Here is a 19,932-nt window from a genome sequence, read left to right as displayed (position 1 = left end):
TTATTATATTTATTTATTTATTACTGATTGATTGATTTTCTTTATTCTTGATTTGTTTATTTATTTTTCATCTTATTTTGTGTAGAAAAATAAAAAGTAAGATATTTAAGAACAGTGGAATGTTTTATCAGAGCTTTTCTTGTAGAAAATTGGAACCATATATATATATATATATATATATATATATATATATATATATATATATATATATATATATATATATATATATATATATATATATATATATATATATATATATATATATATATTTTATGCATACCCACATACTATTTAGAACCAAACAGATGAAAGAAAAATACAGTATACAGTTGTCCCTCGCTATATCGCGGTTCCGTGGTAGACTAAGGTCTCTTATTGGTCAAAACCACGTGATTTGTATTCTGGTCACGAGGCGGCAGTAATGACAAAACATTGACACATTTCGTAACATTACATTAACTCCAAACTTCGTGAAGTTAGCCATGTCCTGTCCGTCACGATTGAGAGAAATAAAAGTTCTCCTCCCATCCCGTCTGGAAGTGGTAAGTTTGTAGCTTCTTAAGTTTAGAAGAAATATTTGAAGAAAAAAATCGAGGCTAACTGTTTCGCTAGCTAGCAAGCAGTCGTCTCGAGTCCCTTTAGCATAAGAGTTGTAAAGTGGTGTAAACAATGAATAATAGGAGTGTAAATGTGACTGTAGGGGTGTTATTTCAAACACAAAGTCTACAAAATGTTACATTTATTAATACTGAAAACTAATTTAATGCGTCAGTCAGGTCTGGAACCCATTAACCGCGATAAACAACGGACGACTATAGTATACATTTATTCTATCTTCACCGCGATAAACAACGAACTACTATAGTATAAATTATAGTAAGTATAATATAAAAAGTATAAATCTGTAGTATACAATAGTCTAGCTATCTCTATCTGTGGTTTGCTCGTTTTCACAAACGTGCTAAGCGGCTATACGTACCATTTTTGACGGTCATTGAACACACCATCTAACTTTCTCCCATGTGGTATTTCTAACTGTATATGATTTTTGGTATAAAATGATAAATTAAAAAAGTACATCCACCAGTGTAATGGAGCACAAACATACCGTAACACACAATTCAGTAATTTTATTATAAAGTAAAGCTTTAATTCCAATCTCATTTCAGCAACAAACAAGCACACTTGTACATGAACGATGCATTCACGGCAACAGACAACCTTTCCTACTGGTTAAAATGATAAAAACAATTATTGATACATATCAGGAGATATATATATATATATATACATGAACAGGAATCACACACAAGGGCATCTGAAATGCCAAATAAATCACAGCTTAAATGTTACCTTCAAATACAGGTGGCAGTGTAGGCTGACCGCTACATACAGTATGGAAACAAGTCATAAGATGATATGGAACATAAGCTAATACAAAAACATTCACGTTGTCAAGCAAAAAAATACCATTCGTTTACGGAGTTATTCATACTTTTTATGATTGAAAATATTTTTGAATGATTGTCAAGCAGGCACATGATGGATTTCTTATTATTGCAGGTTGTCGGTTTAAAAAAAAATCATTTATGTACAATATACGACAGTTGATACAGCTACTGAAGTTATCGTCTTATATTTGAGGTCTAGAGATTATTAATGGCAACATTTTTCTTATTATTGCAGGTTGTCGGTTTTTAAAAAAATCATTTATGTACAATATACGACAGTTGATACAGCTACTGAAATTATCGTCTTATATTTGAGGTCTAGAGATTATTAATGGCGACATTTTTCTTATTATTGCAGGTTGTCGGTTTTAAAAAAAAATCATTTATGTACAATATACGACAGTTGATACAGCTACTGAAGTTATCGTCTTATATTTGAGGTCTAGAGATTATTAATGGCGATATTTTTGTTCAATTGTATAATTATTGACACAGCTACTCAAATAGATTTGATGTATTGACAAATATTGGCCTGATAAGATGATATTTATGTACACATTAGGGGTCTCGAGACTGGTCGAGAGGTGGTATCGAGCTGCTTCACTCCAAGCAAGTCGGAGCTTTTCATGCTGTCACTCACACAAATCAGTGACTTGGACAGAAAGTGGAAAAGAAAACATTTGGGCAAGTCAGCAAACGACAAGGAGATTCAAGATTAATTTGCGCTTTTTTTGAACTAAAATGAGTTAATCTATCCTATCATGGATCCATTGGTTGCCCTGTTCAGTTCATATGTATTCCGTTGCTCCTGCATTGCCCCTGAACCTGTTGATAATTGATTTGACTTAAGTGGGGCGATCACATGTCTCCACCGAGGCACGGCTCCTTGTAATGGTGTCACAAGAGATGGAGCTATGACCAAAGAGTGGAACGCAAAAAACAACGTTGTCATTCTCTGCCTTCTTCACAGTCTATTTGTCACGCTTTAACGAGGGGCGGCGGTGAGGACACGCTGTTCAATTCAAGTGATCGGAGAAGAAAACCTAGCTTGTGTACAGTTCCGGCGGCGACAATGTGCTTGCTTCAAAAAAAAAAAATCCCGTACCGCGGAGGAGTTGATGACCTCCCGCGCAGATTGAGCTACAAAGTGGGGGGCGATAATGACGACGCTTGTTTCCTGCAGTCGCCACGTCTGGAGGCGTGGCTTGCTTGTGTGGAGGTGAGCTTCTTCCATCAACTAACACCCGGTGCGCCGCTTTGCTCCTCCCCCCCAGGGCTTGTTCGTCAACAGATAGGGCTTCAACAAAACTGGTAGTTGTTGGTCTTCATCAAAGGCTGCTCCGCTTCCTCGGACGGCTCACAAGACTGGTCAAAGGGGTCGTCGCAGCACTTGGACTCGTCACACTCCTGGTCCGGCGTGACCTGCTCCTGATGCACATTCTGGTAAATGAGCTAAGGAACGACAAACATCAAGACTTATGTAAGAAACCACCAAAATCAGACAAAAAAACCCCCAAATGAATTGGATTGGTTTGATTAAATCTGTTTGAGTTCCCTGAGGGTTCCTACAGATTTCACATTTCAACTTTTCCCCAGATTCGGTAAATTCATGTGAATCATTAATCCATAACTATTTTGGCACATATGATGAATTATGGGCTGCAAGGCGATCGAGTGGTTAGCGCGCAGACCTCACAGCTAGGACACCCGAGTTCAATTCCACCATCGGCTATCTCTGTGTGGAGTTCTCCCCGTTTTCTAACAGGTACTCCGGTTTTCTACCACATTCCAAAAACATGCTAGGTTAATTAGCGACTCCAAATTGTCCATACGTATATGAATGTGAGTGTGAATGGTTGTTTGTCTATATGTGACCTGTGATTGGCTGGCCACCAGTCCAGGGTGTACCCCGCCTTTTGTTCGAAGACAGCTGGGATAGGCTCTAGCACTCCCTGCGACCCTCGTGAGGATAAGCGGTAGAAAATGAATGAATGAATGAGTTCTCCTCCTATTTTGTGTGGAAGTGGTAACTTTTTGGCTTCTTATTTTGTCTTTCCCCACCCTCGGCCATCTCTGAGTGGAGTTTGCATGTTCTCCCCGTGCATGCGTGGGTTTCCTCCCACATTCCAAAAACATGCTAGGTTAATTAGCGACTCCAAATTGTCCATAGGTATGAATGTGAGTGTGAATGGTTGTTTGTCTATATGTGCCCCGTGATTGGCTGGCCACCAGTCCAGGGTGTACCCCGCCTCCCGCCCGAAGACAGCTGGGATAGGCTCCAGCACCCCCTGTGAACCTTGTGAGGATAAGCGGTAGAAAATGAATGAATGAACAATTGTTTTTTTCAGTAAAAAATGAGGGCCGCACGGTGGGTTAGTGGTTTGCATGTTGGCCACGCTCCACACATCAGGTTGGTATGGTATGGTTGGGTGCATGCTCTTCTTGTGTACTCCATAGTCCATCCATAGTCCATCCATAGTCCATCCATAGTCCACCCATAGTCCACCCATAGTCCATCCATAGTCCATCCATAGTCCTCCTGTAGTCCTCCCATAGTCCACCCGTAGTCCACCCATAGTCCATCCATAGTCCTCCCATAGTCCACAAATATCCCTGTGAGGTTGATTATTTCTTTGTGGTGGCTGCTGACCGGTACAGTCTGTATCCCGCCTCTCGCCCAAAACGAGCTGTGAAAGGCTCCGGCGTAAACAACAAATAAACTTTTATTTCAGCGAGTCACAAAACAGACTTGTGACACCCCGACTAATTCATAATAAAACAAAGCCTTGTCTTGAAATCTTATTTTAGCCTTTTTTTTTTTTTTTACAAAATTCCAAAATACATGAAAACACCGAAACGGCCCCCCGCGAAGAAAATAATCATTAATCACAGATTAGCGCCACAGGGTCTGATGAGAGAAGGGTCGCAGCAGACCGCTCACCTGTTCTTGGGCCGTTTGCTCGCCAAGTAGTCGTTGGATCATGTGACTGATCTTGCTGAAAGTGGGCCGCTCGGTGGGCTCCAGATGCCAGCACATCGTCATGATGGTGTAGCTGCAATCAAAGGGTTGCATGTTCAGGCATTGGGCTTGCTGACCAGGCGCTTTTATGACGGGCGCATTTATTTAGTACTGTTTATTACTATGAATGTATTCTATTTTAAGACTTTTACCACATTTTAATCTCTATATTATCCATATCTGTGTGGGGAGTTTGGTTGAAGACAAGGTGTGTTTAGAAGGTTATGAGGATAAATACATATCATGGAAAAAAAAATCATAATTACAGGAAGAAAAACATTTTTTACAAGAACAAAGTCAAAATATTAACATAAAATGTCATAGTCTATCAAGAAAAAATGTTTTAATTTTCCAAGAAAAAAATGTGTGATATTATGAGCAAAGTTATAGTATAATTTTAGTGTAGCATAGTGTTTAAATATTAAAGGAAAAATATTCTATAAAAAGTGGTAATATGAAGTCAAAATCAAGTTGTAGTTTATGGTAAAAAAAATTTAAGGGAAAAAGTTATAATAAAGTAATTATATAAAGATTTACAAGAAAAAAAGTAGAAATATTTGGCGAATGTATATATATATATATTACATATCATGGAAAAAATGTCATAATTACAGGAAGAAAAACATAAAAATTTTTTTTACGAGAACAAAGTCAAAATATTAACATAAAAAGTCATAGTCTAGCAAGAAAAAAAGTTGTAATTTTCCAAGAATAAATGTGTGATATTATGAGGAAAGTTCTTATATAATTTTAGTGTAGCATAAAGTTAAAATATTAAAGGAAAAATATTTTATAAAAAGTGGTAATATGATGAAGTCAAAATGAAGTTTTAGTTTATGGTAAAAAAAAATTTTATGGGAAAAAGTTATAATAAAGTCATTATATAAAGATTTACAAGAAAAAAATAGAAATATTTGCCGAATGTATATATGTACATATATATATATATCATGGGAAAAATGTTATCATTACAGGAAGTAACACATTGAAAGAAAAAAGTAGAAATATTTGGCGAATGTATATATGTGTATATATATATATATATATATATATATATATATATATATACATATAATGGAAAAAATGTCATTACAGGAAGAAAAACATTGATTTTTTTTTACAAGAACAAAGTCAAAATATTAACATAAAAAGTCATAGTCTAGCAAGAAAAAATGTTTTGATTTTCCAAGAATAAATAAATGTGTGATATTATGAGGAATAATATATATCTGTATATCTGTATTGTGTATTTATTTGTGCCTCCGCAGAAATCAGGAAGTATCAGCAAAGGAGAACTCCAAGGAAGTGTTTACGTGCTTCCACAAGAGAGACTGCCTTTTTTTTTTTCTTTTTTTTGGCTGGCCGTGAAATAGCAGTTCCATGGCCCCCCAGCATGGCGGTCATGTGGCTAACAGGCAGAACTGAGGCCTGACTCACACAGCGACAACAGATGATCGGACCCTGACTCATATTCAGTCTGCACCGTTCCACAGCGCCATTATTCCGGGGTGGTGTGACAGCCGCGACGAATCACTGCGTACTGATGCACTTTAGGGAAGGGGGGGGGCTGTTTTAAGTTGTTTATTTTTCCACTGACTTCTGTAGCTCCTAGTTAAGACCGGTATAGATACTGTATGTTATAGTATTAATACAAACACCCCTCCTTTATCTAGCCCAGGGGTGGGCAAACTTTTTGACTCGCGGGCCGCATTAATATGACAAAATTTCCGGGGGGGGGGCAGACTATATATTTTACACATAACAGTCCACCTGGTATTATTGTATCTGTAAAATTGTCATGCAATCTGCTATTATTATTTATTATTTTATATTTATATTTAAATATTTTAAAAATAATAAAATATTATAATAATTACAATAAAATTAAAATAATAATTATTATATTATTATTATGTAAAATATGCAAATATAACAATAATATATATAATTAATAGAATAATTAGCATTAATATAATAATTATAATAATCATAATATTTCTAATAATAATTATAATAATCTAATAATAATAATTATTATTATGTGCTTGTGTCCCTTTTTTCAGGAGCACTTTGTAAACAACAGACCATGTCAAAAAACGAAATTGATAAAACCATCAAAAGGTTGGCTCAGGCCATGATGCCAGGTTGTATGTTGAGTTTAAATGAAATACTTTGGAAAGATTGGGCAGGCCGTATTCAAACACTTGGCGGGCCGGATGTGGGCCCCGGGCCGTAGTTTGCCCACCCCTGATCTAGCCAGACGCAATGTCCGATGCCGATGCTAGGTTAATGACGCACAAAGGACCTCAGACTCACATCTCAGGTGGCGCAAAGTCTGGCTGACACATCTGGTAGCCACGTTTCACCATCTTGTAGAACCTGGAGTCCACAGCCATGCTGGGGTAAGGGCTCTTCCCTGACGGAGCACATGGATATTTTAGCCAAAAACACCAAACATACAATAGAATGACATGTGTGTGTCCTCTCACCCAAAGAGAAGATCTCCCACAGGAGGATTCCATAGGACCAGACGTCACTCTGGACCGTGTACACGCAGTCAAAGATACTCTCCGGAGCCATCCACTTGACCGGTAGACGTGCCTTCAAAAGGACAACAACGGCAGGCAAGTCTTGTCAGCACAACACAGATAGTAGGATCTATCTAGGATCACCTTTCAGGAACCATTTTTATCCTATCTTCTCAAGGGACTCCACACATTATAAGACGACTTAACTCCAAATAAAAGGTTAGAAGAATAAAGTCAAAATATTATGGGAAGAAATGTAGGGAAATGTAAAACTAAATTTACAATAAGTTGAAAGAGTCAATTCTAAAAATATAAATAAAATATATAATATACATATAATAATAAAAAATACTATAAATAATATAATATTATATATAATAATACAAAAGAATAAGAATAAATATAAATAATAAAAGAATAAAACAATCCCAAAACAGCAGAAATGCTAAAAAAAAGCAGCTGTCATTTTGGGAGAATAAAGTCAAAATATTAAGGGAAAAGTTGTATTTTAATGTTGTCATTTTAGGAGAATAAACTAAAATTAAAGTTGAAATATCTTCTCAAGGGACTCCACACATTATAATGCACATTATAAGATTACTTAACTCCAAATAAAAGGTTAGAAGAATAAAGTCAAAATATTATGGGAATAAATGTAGGGAAATGTAAAAGAAAATTTACAATAAGAAAGTTGAAACAGTCCATTCTAAAAATATAAATAAAATATATAATATAAATATATAATATACATATAATAATAAAACATAATATAAATAATATAATCATAAAAAAAGAATAAGAATAAATATAAAGAATAAAAGAATCAAACAATCCCAAAACAGCAGAAATGCTAAAAAAACAGCTGTCATTTTAGGAGAATAAAGTCAAAATATTAGAAAAAAGTTGTATTTTAATGTTGCCATTTTAGGAGAATAAACTAAAATTAAAGTTGAAATATTAAATTAAAAACTTTCTTTTAAATTTAAGACTTTATTCTCGTAAATGTATGGCTTTATTCTTATGAATTTACGACTTTTACTCTTGTAAATTTATTAGTTTTTTTTCTCTCTGGAATTTCCAACTTTAGTCTCGTAAATGTATGACTTTTATTCTTGTAAATGTATGAGTTTTTTTCCCAGACATTTACAACTTTATTCTTGAAATTATGATTCTTGAGATTTAATTTTTTTATATGGCTCCGTCATAAGATTTAGTAGTATTATCCCTTGAGAAGATCTAATAAAATACTAGCAGTGCTTACATTTCCCTTCACCACATAGTTGGAGTCGTTCATGATGTCCCGCGCTAGGCCAAAGTCACAAATCTTAGCTATTCGATGGTTGGTCAACAGGACGTTTCTCGCAGCCACATCTCTGTGAATACACTGCACACACAGAAGTACCACAGAAGACTTCAACACAGACCGCCGCTACCGCAATTAAAAACAATGAACGGACACATCAGGAACAAACTATCGACTTAGCACCATCAACATATATCATTTGGCATCTCAGTCAGAAAGATAAGATGCTATCAGCACAGCGGTTGTTGCACCGAGTGTCACTGAATGCCTCCCAGATTAACACTCACATTTCTGGCTGCCAAAAAGTCCAAGCCTTGAGCCACTTGATAGGAAAACCTCAACAAGTCGTCCATGTCCAACGGCCATTCACCAGTCTCCTCGCACACGGAGCCTGGAATGAATCCCATCACGTTAGTCAAACTCTTTAGCTGTTTGTTGAAGTGCTTGAAATACGATATTTACTTCGTAAAGGCTGGTTGCTTGGTAGCTGACACGGTCTCATCTCCAAGTAGCTGCTGGACGAGGCACTGGAGATTCCACTGTCACTGGTGGGCGAAGCCGTCATAGACACTTTTCATTACATTACAGTACATTACTTTACATTACATTACCGGAGCCTATCCCAGCTGTCTTTGGGCCAGAGGCGGGGTACACCCTGGACCGGTCGCCAGTCAAACACAGGGCACATATAGACAAACAACCATTCACACTCAGATTCATACCTATGGACAATTCGGAGTCGCTAATTAACCTAGCATGTTTTTGGAATGTGGGAGGAAACCGGAGTACCCGGAGAAAACCCACGCATGCACGGGGAGAACATGCAAACTCCACACAGAGATGGCCGAGGGTGGAATTGAACCCTGGTCTCCTAACTGTGAGGTCTGCGCGCTAACCACTTGACCGCCGTGCCGCCCTGATGTAGTTTTAAGCACTTGAATTAAGACTAAAACAGTAATGTACTTTAAATCAGGGGTCTCAAACTTGCGGCCCGCGGGCCAAATGCGGCTTGTGAGACGCGAGTTTGAGCCCCCCACCTTGACACCAAAGTTTAATGTTGTTTGTCTATATGTGCCCTGGGATATGTGACAGCTGGGATAGGCTCCAGCCCCTGCGATCCTTGTGAGGCTAAGCGGTAGAAAATTAATGAGTTCTCCTCCTATTTTGTGTGGAAGTGGTAACTTTTTGGCTTCTTATTTTGTCTTTCCCCACCCATGGCCATCTCTGTGTGGAGTTTGCATGTTCTCCCCGTGCATGCGTGGGTTTTCTCCGGGTACTCCGGTTTCCTCCCACATTCCAAAAACATGCTAGGTTAATTAGCGACTCCAAATTGTTCATAGGTATGAATGTGAGTGTGAATGGTTGTTTGTTTATATGTGCCCTGTGATTGGCTGGCACCAGTCCAGGGTGTATACCCCGCCTCTCAAGACAGCTGGGATAGGCTCCAGCACCCCCGCAACCTTCGTGAGGATAGGTGGTAGAAAATGAATGAATTAATGAGTTCTCCTATTTTGTGTGGAAGTGGTAACGTTTTGGCTTCTTATTTTATTTTGAGAGGCGGTGGACCCCGCCTCTCAAGACAGCTGGGATAGGCTCCAGCACCCCCGCGACCCTCGTAAGGAAAAAGCAGTAGAAAATGAATGAATGAATGACTGTAGAAGATTATAGGGGTGCTGTTCATGTCTAGAGGGCTCTAATACTGTTAATAAATGTATTCACAAGAGTGTCGGTGAGAACACACTTGTTTTATTATGGGAACATCTATTTCCCTTCATCTTGGAATTTTCATTTTCCTCAACTTCTGGGGTTAAATATTTTTTTGTTTTTTTTTTTGACATTCTTCATCCCGTGGTTTTCACATTTAGTTTTTCCCTCTCAGGAGTCACCACCGCGAGTCAATCACATGCCCTTGCCTTTACTGACGCAACCCTGGCCAGGAATTGAACCCAAACCTTTTTGCAATGAAAGGCAGAAGCGTGTACTGTTACCCCCCCCCCCCCCCAGGGTTACTTTTTACAGCGCCGCTAATAGCGGTTGATTTTCCAGCCTGTTTGCGTGTTACTGTTCCGTATTAACAGCATTGACATGAACTGGGATTATCGGAGTAGTAACGTTTTCCAGGGAATGCCACAATACCGGGATCAGGTATGTGAGGTTTGACATCAACGTTTGTGGACAGCTTGGCGACAAACCTTCTGATGAAATGCTTCTCATTGCAGATGTTCTTGTAGTCGTTTGAGTTCTCCGCCACGGCCGGAATGTTCATGACAAAGCTCACAAAGGTCTCTGCTTTCTGGCGCAGGAAGTTGAGCAGGTCGCCCAGGCTGCAGTACTCGGTGATCACGAGCACAGGTCCTGGAGAATCACGCAGGTAAGGAAAGACACAGCTCCGTGGAAATATGATTCACCAGCGTCTTACCTCCAAAGGTGCAGGCTCCTAGTAGGTTCACAATGTTCTGGTGGTGTCCTAAGTGACTCAGGATCTTCAGCTCCGACATGAGTGCTTCTCTCTCATCGGAATGTGCGCTAGCTTCAAAGCAAAGCACAACGTCATGATTCTCATCACATGAAATTAGCTTTTTGCCAGTCGTGTGATGGCATCGCATTCATCAAATGATCTGGAGTGACGCCAACCTTTGAGCATTTTCACCGCCACACGCATCGCATTGTCTTCCTCTCCCAGACCGTAGGCTGTGGCCTCCACCACTTTTCCGAAAGCTCCAGCACCCAAAATCTTGCCTGTTTGAACGGAATGGATTTGACTATTAAATTCCTCATTGGGTTTTGATATCAAATCAACTTTATTTGTAGAGCACTTTTCCTGCAGAGACATGCAACATAAAGCGCTTTATAGAATTAAAACCAATTACCACAATTAAAAAGAAAAACAATTACTAAGAAAGCACCCAGCACCCGCCCCCCCCGACTCGGACAGATGGGTGGACCCCCACATCTAAGGGAGGAACCCCCAGCCGGCCGGGTCAAAGGCACCCAAGGACGGCACACCCGACACAGCCCCCCCAGTGTGGAGGACCCCCTCTGAGGAAACACTGGCGTTAAAAGCTAAAGACTCATTCATTCATTCATTCATTCATTCATTTTCTACCGCTTTTTCCTCACGAGGGTCGTGGCGGGTGCTGGAGCCTATCCCAGCTGTCTTCAGGCGAGAGGTGGGGTACACCCTGGACTGGTGGCCAGCCAATCACAGGGCACATATAGACAAACAACCATTCACACTCACATTTATACCTCTGGACAATTTGGAGTCGCTAATTAACCTAGCATGTTTTTGGAATGTGGGAGGAAACCGGAGTACCCGGAGAAAACCCACGCATGCACGGGGAGAACATGCAAACTCCACACAGAGATGGCCGAGGGTGGGGAAAGACAAAATAAGAAGCCAAAAAGTTACCACTTCCACACAAAATAGGAGGAGAACTCATTCATTCATTCATTTTCTACCGCTTATCCTCACGAGGTTCGTGTTGGGGCGTGCTAGAGCCTATCCCAGCTGTCTTTGGGCGAGACTGGTCGCCAGCCAATCACAGGGCACATATAGACAAACAACCATTCACACTCACATTCATACCTATGGACAATTTGGAGTCGCTAATTAACCTAGCATGTTTTTGGAATGTGGGAGGAAACCCACGCATGCACGGGGAGAACATGCAAACTCCACACAGAGATGGCCGAGGGTGGAATTGAACCCTGGTCTCCTAGCTGCGAGGTCTGCGCGCTAACCACTCGACCACCGTGCCGCCCAAGCTAAAGTCTAAGAGCATAAAATAGGACTAAAAAGATAAGATAAAAGACTATAAACTATAAAAGATAAGAAATATTAGTTAAAAGCTAAAAGTTAAAAGGTGTGTCTTTAATCTTTTTTTAAAAATATCAACAGTCTCCGCAGTCCTGAGGCTGTTCCACAGGTGGGGGCCATAGTGACTAAATGCTGCCTCTCCGTGGGTTTTTGTTCTGGGTTTTGGTATTGTTAAAAGGCCAGTGCAGGAGGACCGCAGGGTCCGCGGGGGTTGATACGGTAAAAGCAGATCAGATAAATAAGAAGGCCGTTAAGACATTTAAAAACCCAGTAAGAGAATCTTAAAATGGATCCTGAAGCGGACATGCTGGAAGAGACGCTACAAACCCAGCTTGAGCTTGTCTCGCGGGAACTCCCATTTATCGTTGTACGGAAGCTGCGTGGGGTCGATGAAGGTGTAGTTGTTTCCATCTCTGGCCTCAATGATCTTCCATCGGACCTCATATCTGGGTTTCTGGACAAGGTCGGGAGGAAGACAGCAAGCGCTTCTACTTCAATACACGGTTTTGTCGTCAGATTCTGCCAATGGATCTCTACCTGCTTATATTTGTAGAAAAGGAAGACCAAAAGCAGGAGCAGGATGGAGAGAATGCCCGCTGATCCGGTCAAAGTGGAAGTGAAGAGTTTGTCTACAAAACCAAAGACAAATCACCCTTTGAAAATGTGCTTCAGTTTGCATTTCAGTGAACAGATAAGCTGTTTTTAAGGCGTTTTTTTCATGAAATGTGGTTTTAGGTCACGCCTAAGTGACTCAGCAAAACAAATTAAATCGAAAAAAGCACCCAAGCTGAAAAAGTGATCACAAGCTCAGAACAATTCGACATTCACCAGAAACCTCCATGGCGAACGTGTCGCTTCCCACTCCGACAAGGTTAAAGGCGACACACTCCACCGTCATCCTGCGACTGGACGGTCCGACGGTCAGGACGCTTTCCACTTCCACGGCACCGTACTCCTCCCTCTGGACCTCCACCGTCTGAGCTTGCAAGGGGGTGGCCATCTGCATCCCGGTGTTGCTTTCGTTGCAGCTGCCTCATGAAAACATGTACACGGTTAAATTGCTCCACCCACCTTTTGGACAGCTTTTTGTGGGAATTTACGAGGATTTTCAATGTCCTAAGAACCATATTTGGCCGCCAAAGACAAGGTCGCCCATGCACCCGCCCTTGACCGCCACCCAACACACAATGCACCGGACCCTTATGCTTGCCCCCGTAGGTGGTGGGTCTACCTCAGCTATGGTCATGAGCTTTGGGTCATGACCGAAAGACTGAGATCGGGTAGCTGGACTCACCCTAAGAGATAGGGTGAGGAGCTCAGTCATCCGGGAGGGGCTCAGAGTAGAGCCGCTACTCTGGTTCGGGCATCTAGTCCGGATGCCTCCCGGACGCCTCCCTGGTGAGGTGTTCCGGGCATGCCCAGCCGGGAAAAGGCAGACCTAGGATACGCTGGAGGGATTATGTCTCACAGCTGCCCTGGGAACGCCTTGGTGTCCTCCCGGTGGATCGGGAAGTCTTGGCTTCCCTACTAAGACTGCTGCCCCCGCGACCCGGACCCGGATAAGCGGAGGAAAATGGATGGATGGATGGATTTACGAGGATTTTATCTGGAATATTGTGGGAAAATATCTCCGAAAGTACCAATGGTGCCAACAGATGACTTTGGTGCAGCTACCATGGAATCAATTCTTAATTTGCTTTCACCGATCAGTGACATGTCCATCCCAAAACCAGCTGGGATCGGCTCCTGCCATTGATGTGACCCTCAAGTAAAAAAGCATGCTCGCTATTCCGCCCAAAACGAACAATGACCTCCTAAATTCCCATGAAAAAGTTCCTTTGAAGTTCCTTCATATAACAGACACTCACGTGGGGCGTATTCCAAAACACTGGTACCAGATGATTCTCGGGGCAGGATACCCAAAGGACGTGCACGTTAGAGTGGTCACATTCTCCCATCTCACTACAGCAACCGGTCTCTCTGGCAGAATAGTGAAAACCAAATTCAGTCACCATCGATCACGCTCACAATGGGCGCCGGGAAGTTACGGATACTTACGATACATCTGGACTTGGAATGTGATGGACGCGTTGGCCATGTTGCTCCTGGCGTAGAAGGTGTACTGACCCTGCTCCTGAGTGTTCATTCTCTTTAGCTGCAGAGTTGCGTGGTATCTGATGAGGAAAATAGGAATAGTGACTAATCCGGAATACAGAACCTGAACAAAAGAGACCCAAATTGACCTGTTGTTATATTTGATGAGCTTGTTCTCCTGCGTGGACATGCTGGAAGATGTCGGCGTTTTCCAGCTGTGCTCCACAATATGGGGGTATGCCTCAATGGCTACCGTGAGCTCCAGATCTTCTCCCTCGTTGACCTCGATCGCAAGACCCCTGTGCGCCAGCTTTGGGGACAGCTGGGGCAACAGTCGGATGTACGGCTTGTCTGCACACAGTACCCAAGGGGTTCATTCAGCGCCAACGTTTGAAGCCAAATCATCCATCCATTTTTCTCCGTTTATCCGGGTCCGGGTCGCGGGGGCAGCAGTCTTAGTAGAGAAGCCCAGACTTCCCGGTCCCCGGCCACCTCCTCCAGCTCCACCGGGAGGACACCAAGGTGTTCCCAGGCCAGCTGTGAGACATAGTCCCTCCAGCGTGTCCTAGGTATGCACCGGGGTCTTTTCCCAGCTGGGCATGCCCGGAACACCTCACCAGGGAGGCGTCCGGGAGGCATCCGGACTAGATGCCAAGCGGCTCTACTCTGAGCCCCTCCCGGATTGACTGAGCTCCTCACCTTATCTCTTAGGGTGAGTCCAGCTACCCTACGGAGGAAACTAATTTCAGCCGCCTGGATCCGCCATCTCATTCTTTCGGTCTTGACCCAAAGCTCATGGGAACTTGAGAGCTTTGCCCTCCGGCTCGACTCTCCTTTCACCACGACGGTTCCGGTACAGCAACCGCATTACTGCCGAGGCTGCACCGATCAAATCACCAAATGGTGTCCCTGCCGCTTACCCACAACCAGCAAGTACGTCGTTGAACTGTTCATTCCGGCTTCGTTTGTTCCAATACAGGAAATGTTTCCCGTGTCTGCCAGGTCCACAGCAGGGATCGTGAAGATGCTCTGAATGTCCAGTCGGTTTTCTCCACTGGATCGTGCCCTTTCTTCTATGACTGGTTTCTGGCAAAAAAAAAAACCAACAACAGGAAGTTGAGGATTATTGTCCAAAGTCCTTCTAAAGTTCTTCATACTGACTGATTTGGTGGTGTACAGCCATGTGACGTTGTAGTTGAAGTTGGGATTGTGTGTAGTGCAGCGGATCTTCAGCTCCTCCCCAGCGATTCGGACGTATTCATCCATCTCCAAGAAGACGTACGGAGGTAAACGGAGCTCTAGATCAGAGTAAAGCGACTTATTTAGTTAAAAGGACGTTGCACCTAAAGACTGAGTAACAAGTTGGTGCTCTCACTCTGGATGACGTTGATGGAGAAGGCTCTGGAGGTGCGCTCCACCCCGTTGACTTTAGCCGTGCACACATAGTCGGCGTTGAAGCTGGGGTGGAGGCTGTGGATGAGGATCCCACGGTGCCGGTAGACGGTGAAGTTCATCCCTTGGGGGACCACGGTGCCGTTGTCCATGCGGAGACTCAGGTCTGTGGCGTCCGGGTCAGTCAGAAGACAGGGCAGCAAGAAAACCTCACCCTCTTTTTTCACCACCCTCAAGGTCATGCTGCTGGTCCAGAAGACCCGGCTGGGATCTGATGCAGAACGGATCTGAGTTATTATTTATCTTGGAGGTTTGGCTTATGTTTCTGTGCTCACCTTTGACATACACGTGAACCGAGGACGTTAGATTACGATACTGCGGACCGCCCGTGTAATAACACTTGTAAGTCCCGGTGAATTCAGCCGAGGGGTTCTCCACCTTCAAACTGCGGACACAGCCGCCCCCTTTCGTGACGTAGCGTCTGTGTTTGGCTAGCCTGGTTTGCCAGTTCACAGGCCCGTCACCCTCGCACCTCAAATCCAGAGGCGTGCCAGATTTGACCACCACCTCGGGACCGGACACCACTTTGGAGTTGAACTTGATCACGGGACGATTCCACTCCACTAAGAAGGAGAAAGATTGGATTCATTCTTTAATGAAGTCTGTCACCATCTCCTGTTTACATATGACCGAGCAGAGCTAAGCAGGCTAGCAAGATAATAATAAATAATACTTATACTAATTATAACTATGTCCTAACTTGACTTCCCCCGTAGGCAGTGGTTGTCCAGTGGTGGATTACACGCCCACTCAGTGTGGGTGGCAGAAAATGATATTAAAATATGTAATATACAACTGATGTCTGACATATTTTCAAGCAAAATATTTTTGTTTTTATTACCATCTTCCTTATTGGTGTATGCTCACTGCACAAGTAATAAGTGAAATATCCAGCTTTATGGTCTTTAGTTCAAGTTCTATATTTTATATTAATTTAGGAATTATTGAGATGCATTTCATTTATTAATTAATTTATTATTAATTAATTTATTATTAATTTATTATTTATTTATTATTAATTTATTATTTATTTATTATTAATTTATTATTTATTTATTTATTTATTTATTTATTTATTATTTATTATTTATTTATTTATTTATTTATTATTTATTATTTATTTATTATTTATTATTTATTATTTATTTATTATTTATTTATTATTTATTTATTATTTATTTATTATTTATTTATTATTTATTTATTATTTATTTATTTGACAATATGCCTTAATCAATTCCCCTAAAACGGACTTTGGACATGTAATTATTATTTATTGTATTTGTTTTGTTTTTTTATCTTCTGTACAGCGACCTTGAAGGCGCTTTGAAATAAAATTTATTATTATTATTATTAATTATGTGACATAATCTTTGTGTCAAAGCTGATTAAAAAATGGCTTAGTTTGATTTCAATAAAAGAATAAATAAACATAATAAGTAAATATACACAGTATGATTTTGTAATCCAAATTGTGCCTTTTGAAAACAGTCGCTAGTTTGCTAGCCGTTGTACGGTGGCCTTTATGGGACAACAATGACATCATGTCATATTGACTACCTTGCAATGTACACAGGTATGTAAATATTATCGATACTGCTATTGTTTATTTTTGAAATATCTTTAACCGTCCGACAAACTTCTCCCACTCTGTTCCGTTTCAATCAAGGTTCTACAAGTGTGCATGGCACTGGACAGTGGACGCCAAAGCTTGAAGCAGAACTGAGATTCAACGTTCAGCGTTTTTCTGTTCGGCACTTTCCCAGCACCGGGCGATACAGAGACGTGCCAATCAGCATTTCGATCTGCACTCTTCCGGTAAGTCGCTTCCCTCATCTTATCATGACATCCATTCAAACTTGAAGTAAACAACAAATGCAGTTGTGTGCATGAAATTCCCATTAGCCGTCACACTGCAGCTGAGTATCACATACTGTACGTCAGGGGTCTAAAACTCAATTTACTTGGGGGCCACTGGAGCTAGGGTCTGGGTGAGACTGGGCCGCATCAGGTTTTCCAAAAAAAAAACAAAAAACGCATTTATTAAAAACAAAAAAATGTAAAAAACTTTGCTTTGGTTCTGATTTTCTACAAGAAAAGCTCTGATAAAACATTCCACTGTTCTCAAATATCTTACTTTTTATTTTTCTACACAAAATAAGATAAAAAATAAATAAACAAATCAAGAATTAAAAAAATCAATCAATCAGTAATAAATAAATATAATAATAATAATAAAAACTTAAGAAACCACATATAGTTGGTGGGTAGACAAATTATTTTTTCATATTAAAATGAACAAAGCATTATTAGAGCCCTGTAGCCATGACAAAACACGACTATAGTCACATTTATACTCTTTTTTTATTTACAACATATTGCGCAACTGCAGGGTCTTGAGACACATGCTAACTCGCAAACTAGAGAGCTAGCAACCTAAACGGTAGCCTTCAAGTTATTTCCTTTCAACTTAAATAGCCAAAAACTTACCACTTCCACACGGATAGGGAGGATAACTATTAACAGTTATTTAACCGTTAACATGAACATTAATCAAACGTAATAATTTTTTCTGGGTACATGATACCATACAGCATCCATATCAAACTTTAAACTTTCATATCAAGGCGGGGGCCTCAAACTAGTGTCCTGCGGGCCACATCTGGCCCGCGGGCTGCGTGTTTGAGAACCCTAATTTACAACATATTGCGCATCTGCAGGGTCTTGAGACACATGGTAACTCGCAAACTAGAGAGCTAGCGACCTAAACGGTAGCCTTCAAGTTATTTCCTTTAAACTTAAATAACCAAAAACTTACCACTTCCACACGGATAGGGAGGATAACTATTAACAGTTATTTAACCTTTAACATGAACATTAATCAAACATAATATCTTTTTCTGGGTACATGATACCATACAGCATCCATATCAAACTAACATTAAACTTTCATATCAAGGCGGGGGCCTCAAACTAGTGTCCTGCGGATCACATTTGACACAAAATAGCCAAATGATTGATTTGACCCATCAATAGCAGTGCAATTCCAACACTTTATATGTATTTTCACCTCATAAACACATCTCCTGTCTGTTTATCTACAAACATTTCCTCATTATACTACATAACCGCGAGGCGCATTCAGGGACACTCGGAAACTCACAACAACTCGAGAACTCTGCAGTATAAACTGAAACACAAAGATAATAAGCGGATATTCTTATTACTTCACTATAGCTCTTACTGTAGAAGTACAATTTGATGGTAAAGTACACTCAAGTACACTCAAAACACAAATCCCTCTCCATACAATTACGTAGTGTCTTTGAACACTACTCATTGCTATAATAACATGAGTCTGATTCAAATCTGCTATTACATTAGTAGACCAGTCTTGCAGTATATTTAGCTTTATTTAAACCTGTGCATAAAATATAATAACAATAATAACACAGGGTATATTTAACACAGAGTTTGAAATGATAATTAATGATTTGACAATGTTATTTTTTTTTTATTTAAATGTAAAAACACATTAAAAATGTTATGTAAAGTCACATTAAAAAAAATAAGATAATTTATCTTACCTGTGACAACGGGGACCACAAATCCCAGCAGCAGAGTCAGGAGCGACTTCATCCTGAATCAACTGTGTGTGTGTGTGTGTGTGTGTGTGTGTGTGTGTGTGTGTGTGTGTGTGTTCAACACAACACCCGTTAGATCTGTGAAGCAACAAGAGAGGATAAAAACCACTTCAAGCTTCGAGCTTCTCTTTTTCAGACCACATAAGACACTTTATTTTTAAAACGGGAACACAAGCTCCAGCCAACAAAAGAACTTCTCATGGTGACATTTACCGAAAAAGTCAAACATTATTGAACTTTGCTTTTCTATTCAGACGCCATAAAACTAAAATCTAAACTGAATGACCCAAAGGGTTCAAACTCTTTTAGTACTCACCTGTGGGTGTGTTCAGCCTAGCCGATGATATCGACGCCCGTGTCCCTGAATTGAACGTTCCGTTGCCTCCTTCTTCTCCCTGCTGCTTGTTTCCACTGCGCAGGCCGACGCAGCACACATGACATTTCTCAGTCAGGGTGGAGGGGGGACTGGCTGTGAGTGTGCGGAAGGGGGGGGAAAGAAGGCGGTTCGACACATTATCCTCAACTAATTCATTAAGCGGCGTCAATTCGCGTTAACATAAAGGTGAAATTCAATCGAAGCAAAATGGTGAAACGAATCATCTCCTCGTCCTGATTGAGACA

The 19,932-nt window shown here is 40.8% G+C and overlaps 2 protein-coding genes and 1 long non-coding RNA gene across 10 annotated transcripts in view; 2 read left to right on the top strand and 1 right to left on the bottom strand.

The window, feature by feature from the left end:
• Positions 1 to 343: 343 nt before the first annotated feature.
• Positions 344 to 6,168, top strand: LOC131110396 (uncharacterized). Its single transcript, XR_009120883.1, has 3 exons — positions 344 to 542; positions 2,014 to 2,894; positions 5,739 to 6,168. It is a non-coding gene; the product is annotated as an uncharacterized LOC131110396 (long non-coding RNA).
• csf1ra (colony stimulating factor 1 receptor, a) lies at positions 1,159 to 19,885 on the bottom strand. 2 transcript variants are annotated; one of them, XM_058063450.1, is made up of 22 exons: positions 19,628 to 19,885; positions 19,255 to 19,389; positions 15,943 to 16,230; positions 15,591 to 15,878; positions 15,377 to 15,513; positions 15,136 to 15,301; positions 14,365 to 14,566; positions 14,180 to 14,295; positions 13,990 to 14,101; positions 12,950 to 13,149; positions 12,659 to 12,750; positions 12,449 to 12,575; positions 10,936 to 11,040; positions 10,721 to 10,831; positions 10,494 to 10,656; positions 8,764 to 8,846; positions 8,589 to 8,692; positions 8,260 to 8,382; positions 6,960 to 7,071; positions 6,787 to 6,886; positions 4,393 to 4,504; positions 1,159 to 2,903 (listed from the first exon to the last, which is right to left on the bottom strand). In XM_058063450.1, exons 2-22 carry the CDS (start codon positions 19,304 to 19,306, stop codon positions 2,751 to 2,753), a joined length of 2,946 nt encoding a protein of 981 aa, XP_057919433.1. In that variant the 5' UTR covers positions 19,307 to 19,389; positions 19,628 to 19,885; the 3' UTR covers positions 1,159 to 2,750. The 2 variants fall into 2 exon arrangements, with proteins under 2 accessions (XP_057919433.1, XP_057919434.1); XM_058063451.1 differs by lacking the exon at positions 15,943 to 16,230.
• LOC131110393 (homeobox protein CDX-1-like) overlaps positions 9,919 to 19,932 on the top strand; it is a 60,454-nt gene continuing 50,440 nt past the window's right edge. For 6 of the 7 annotated variants that reach the window (XM_058063475.1, XM_058063468.1, XM_058063469.1 and 3 more), the window contains exons 1-2: positions 9,919 to 10,672; positions 17,337 to 17,485. The gene's annotated coding sequence lies outside the window, so the exon portion shown is untranslated. Of the gene's footprint in view, positions 10,673 to 17,154; positions 17,244 to 17,336; positions 17,486 to 19,932 lie in introns of those variants that run through there. The other variant, XM_058063471.1, reaches the window with a different exon arrangement.

The sequence above is a fragment of the Doryrhamphus excisus genome, chromosome 23 (genome assembly GCF_030265055.1).
Source record: "Doryrhamphus excisus isolate RoL2022-K1 chromosome 23, RoL_Dexc_1.0, whole genome shotgun sequence".
In the NCBI taxonomy this organism is placed as follows: Eukaryota; Metazoa; Chordata; class Actinopteri; order Syngnathiformes; family Syngnathidae; genus Doryrhamphus; species Doryrhamphus excisus.
Note: the sequence above shows the minus strand (reverse complement) of the source record. Positions and strands in the feature narration are given on the sequence as shown.

What these genes read in the sequence shown, in the direction of transcription:
- csf1ra (XM_058063450.1), bottom strand. Translation starts at nt 19,306, where the DNA reads ATGAAGTCGCTCCTGACTCTGCTGCTGGGATTTGTGGTCCCCGTTGTC. An exon ending in GGCGGTGAAAATGCTCAAAG is followed by an intron (nt 10,832 to 10,935) that starts GTTGGCGTCACT and finishes TTTGCTTTGAAG; the next exon opens with CTAGCGCACATTCCGATGAG. An exon ending in GTGGGAGATCTTCTCTTTGG is followed by an intron (nt 6,887 to 6,959) that starts GTGAGAGGACAC and finishes GTGCTCCGTCAG; the next exon opens with GGAAGAGCCCTTACCCCAGC.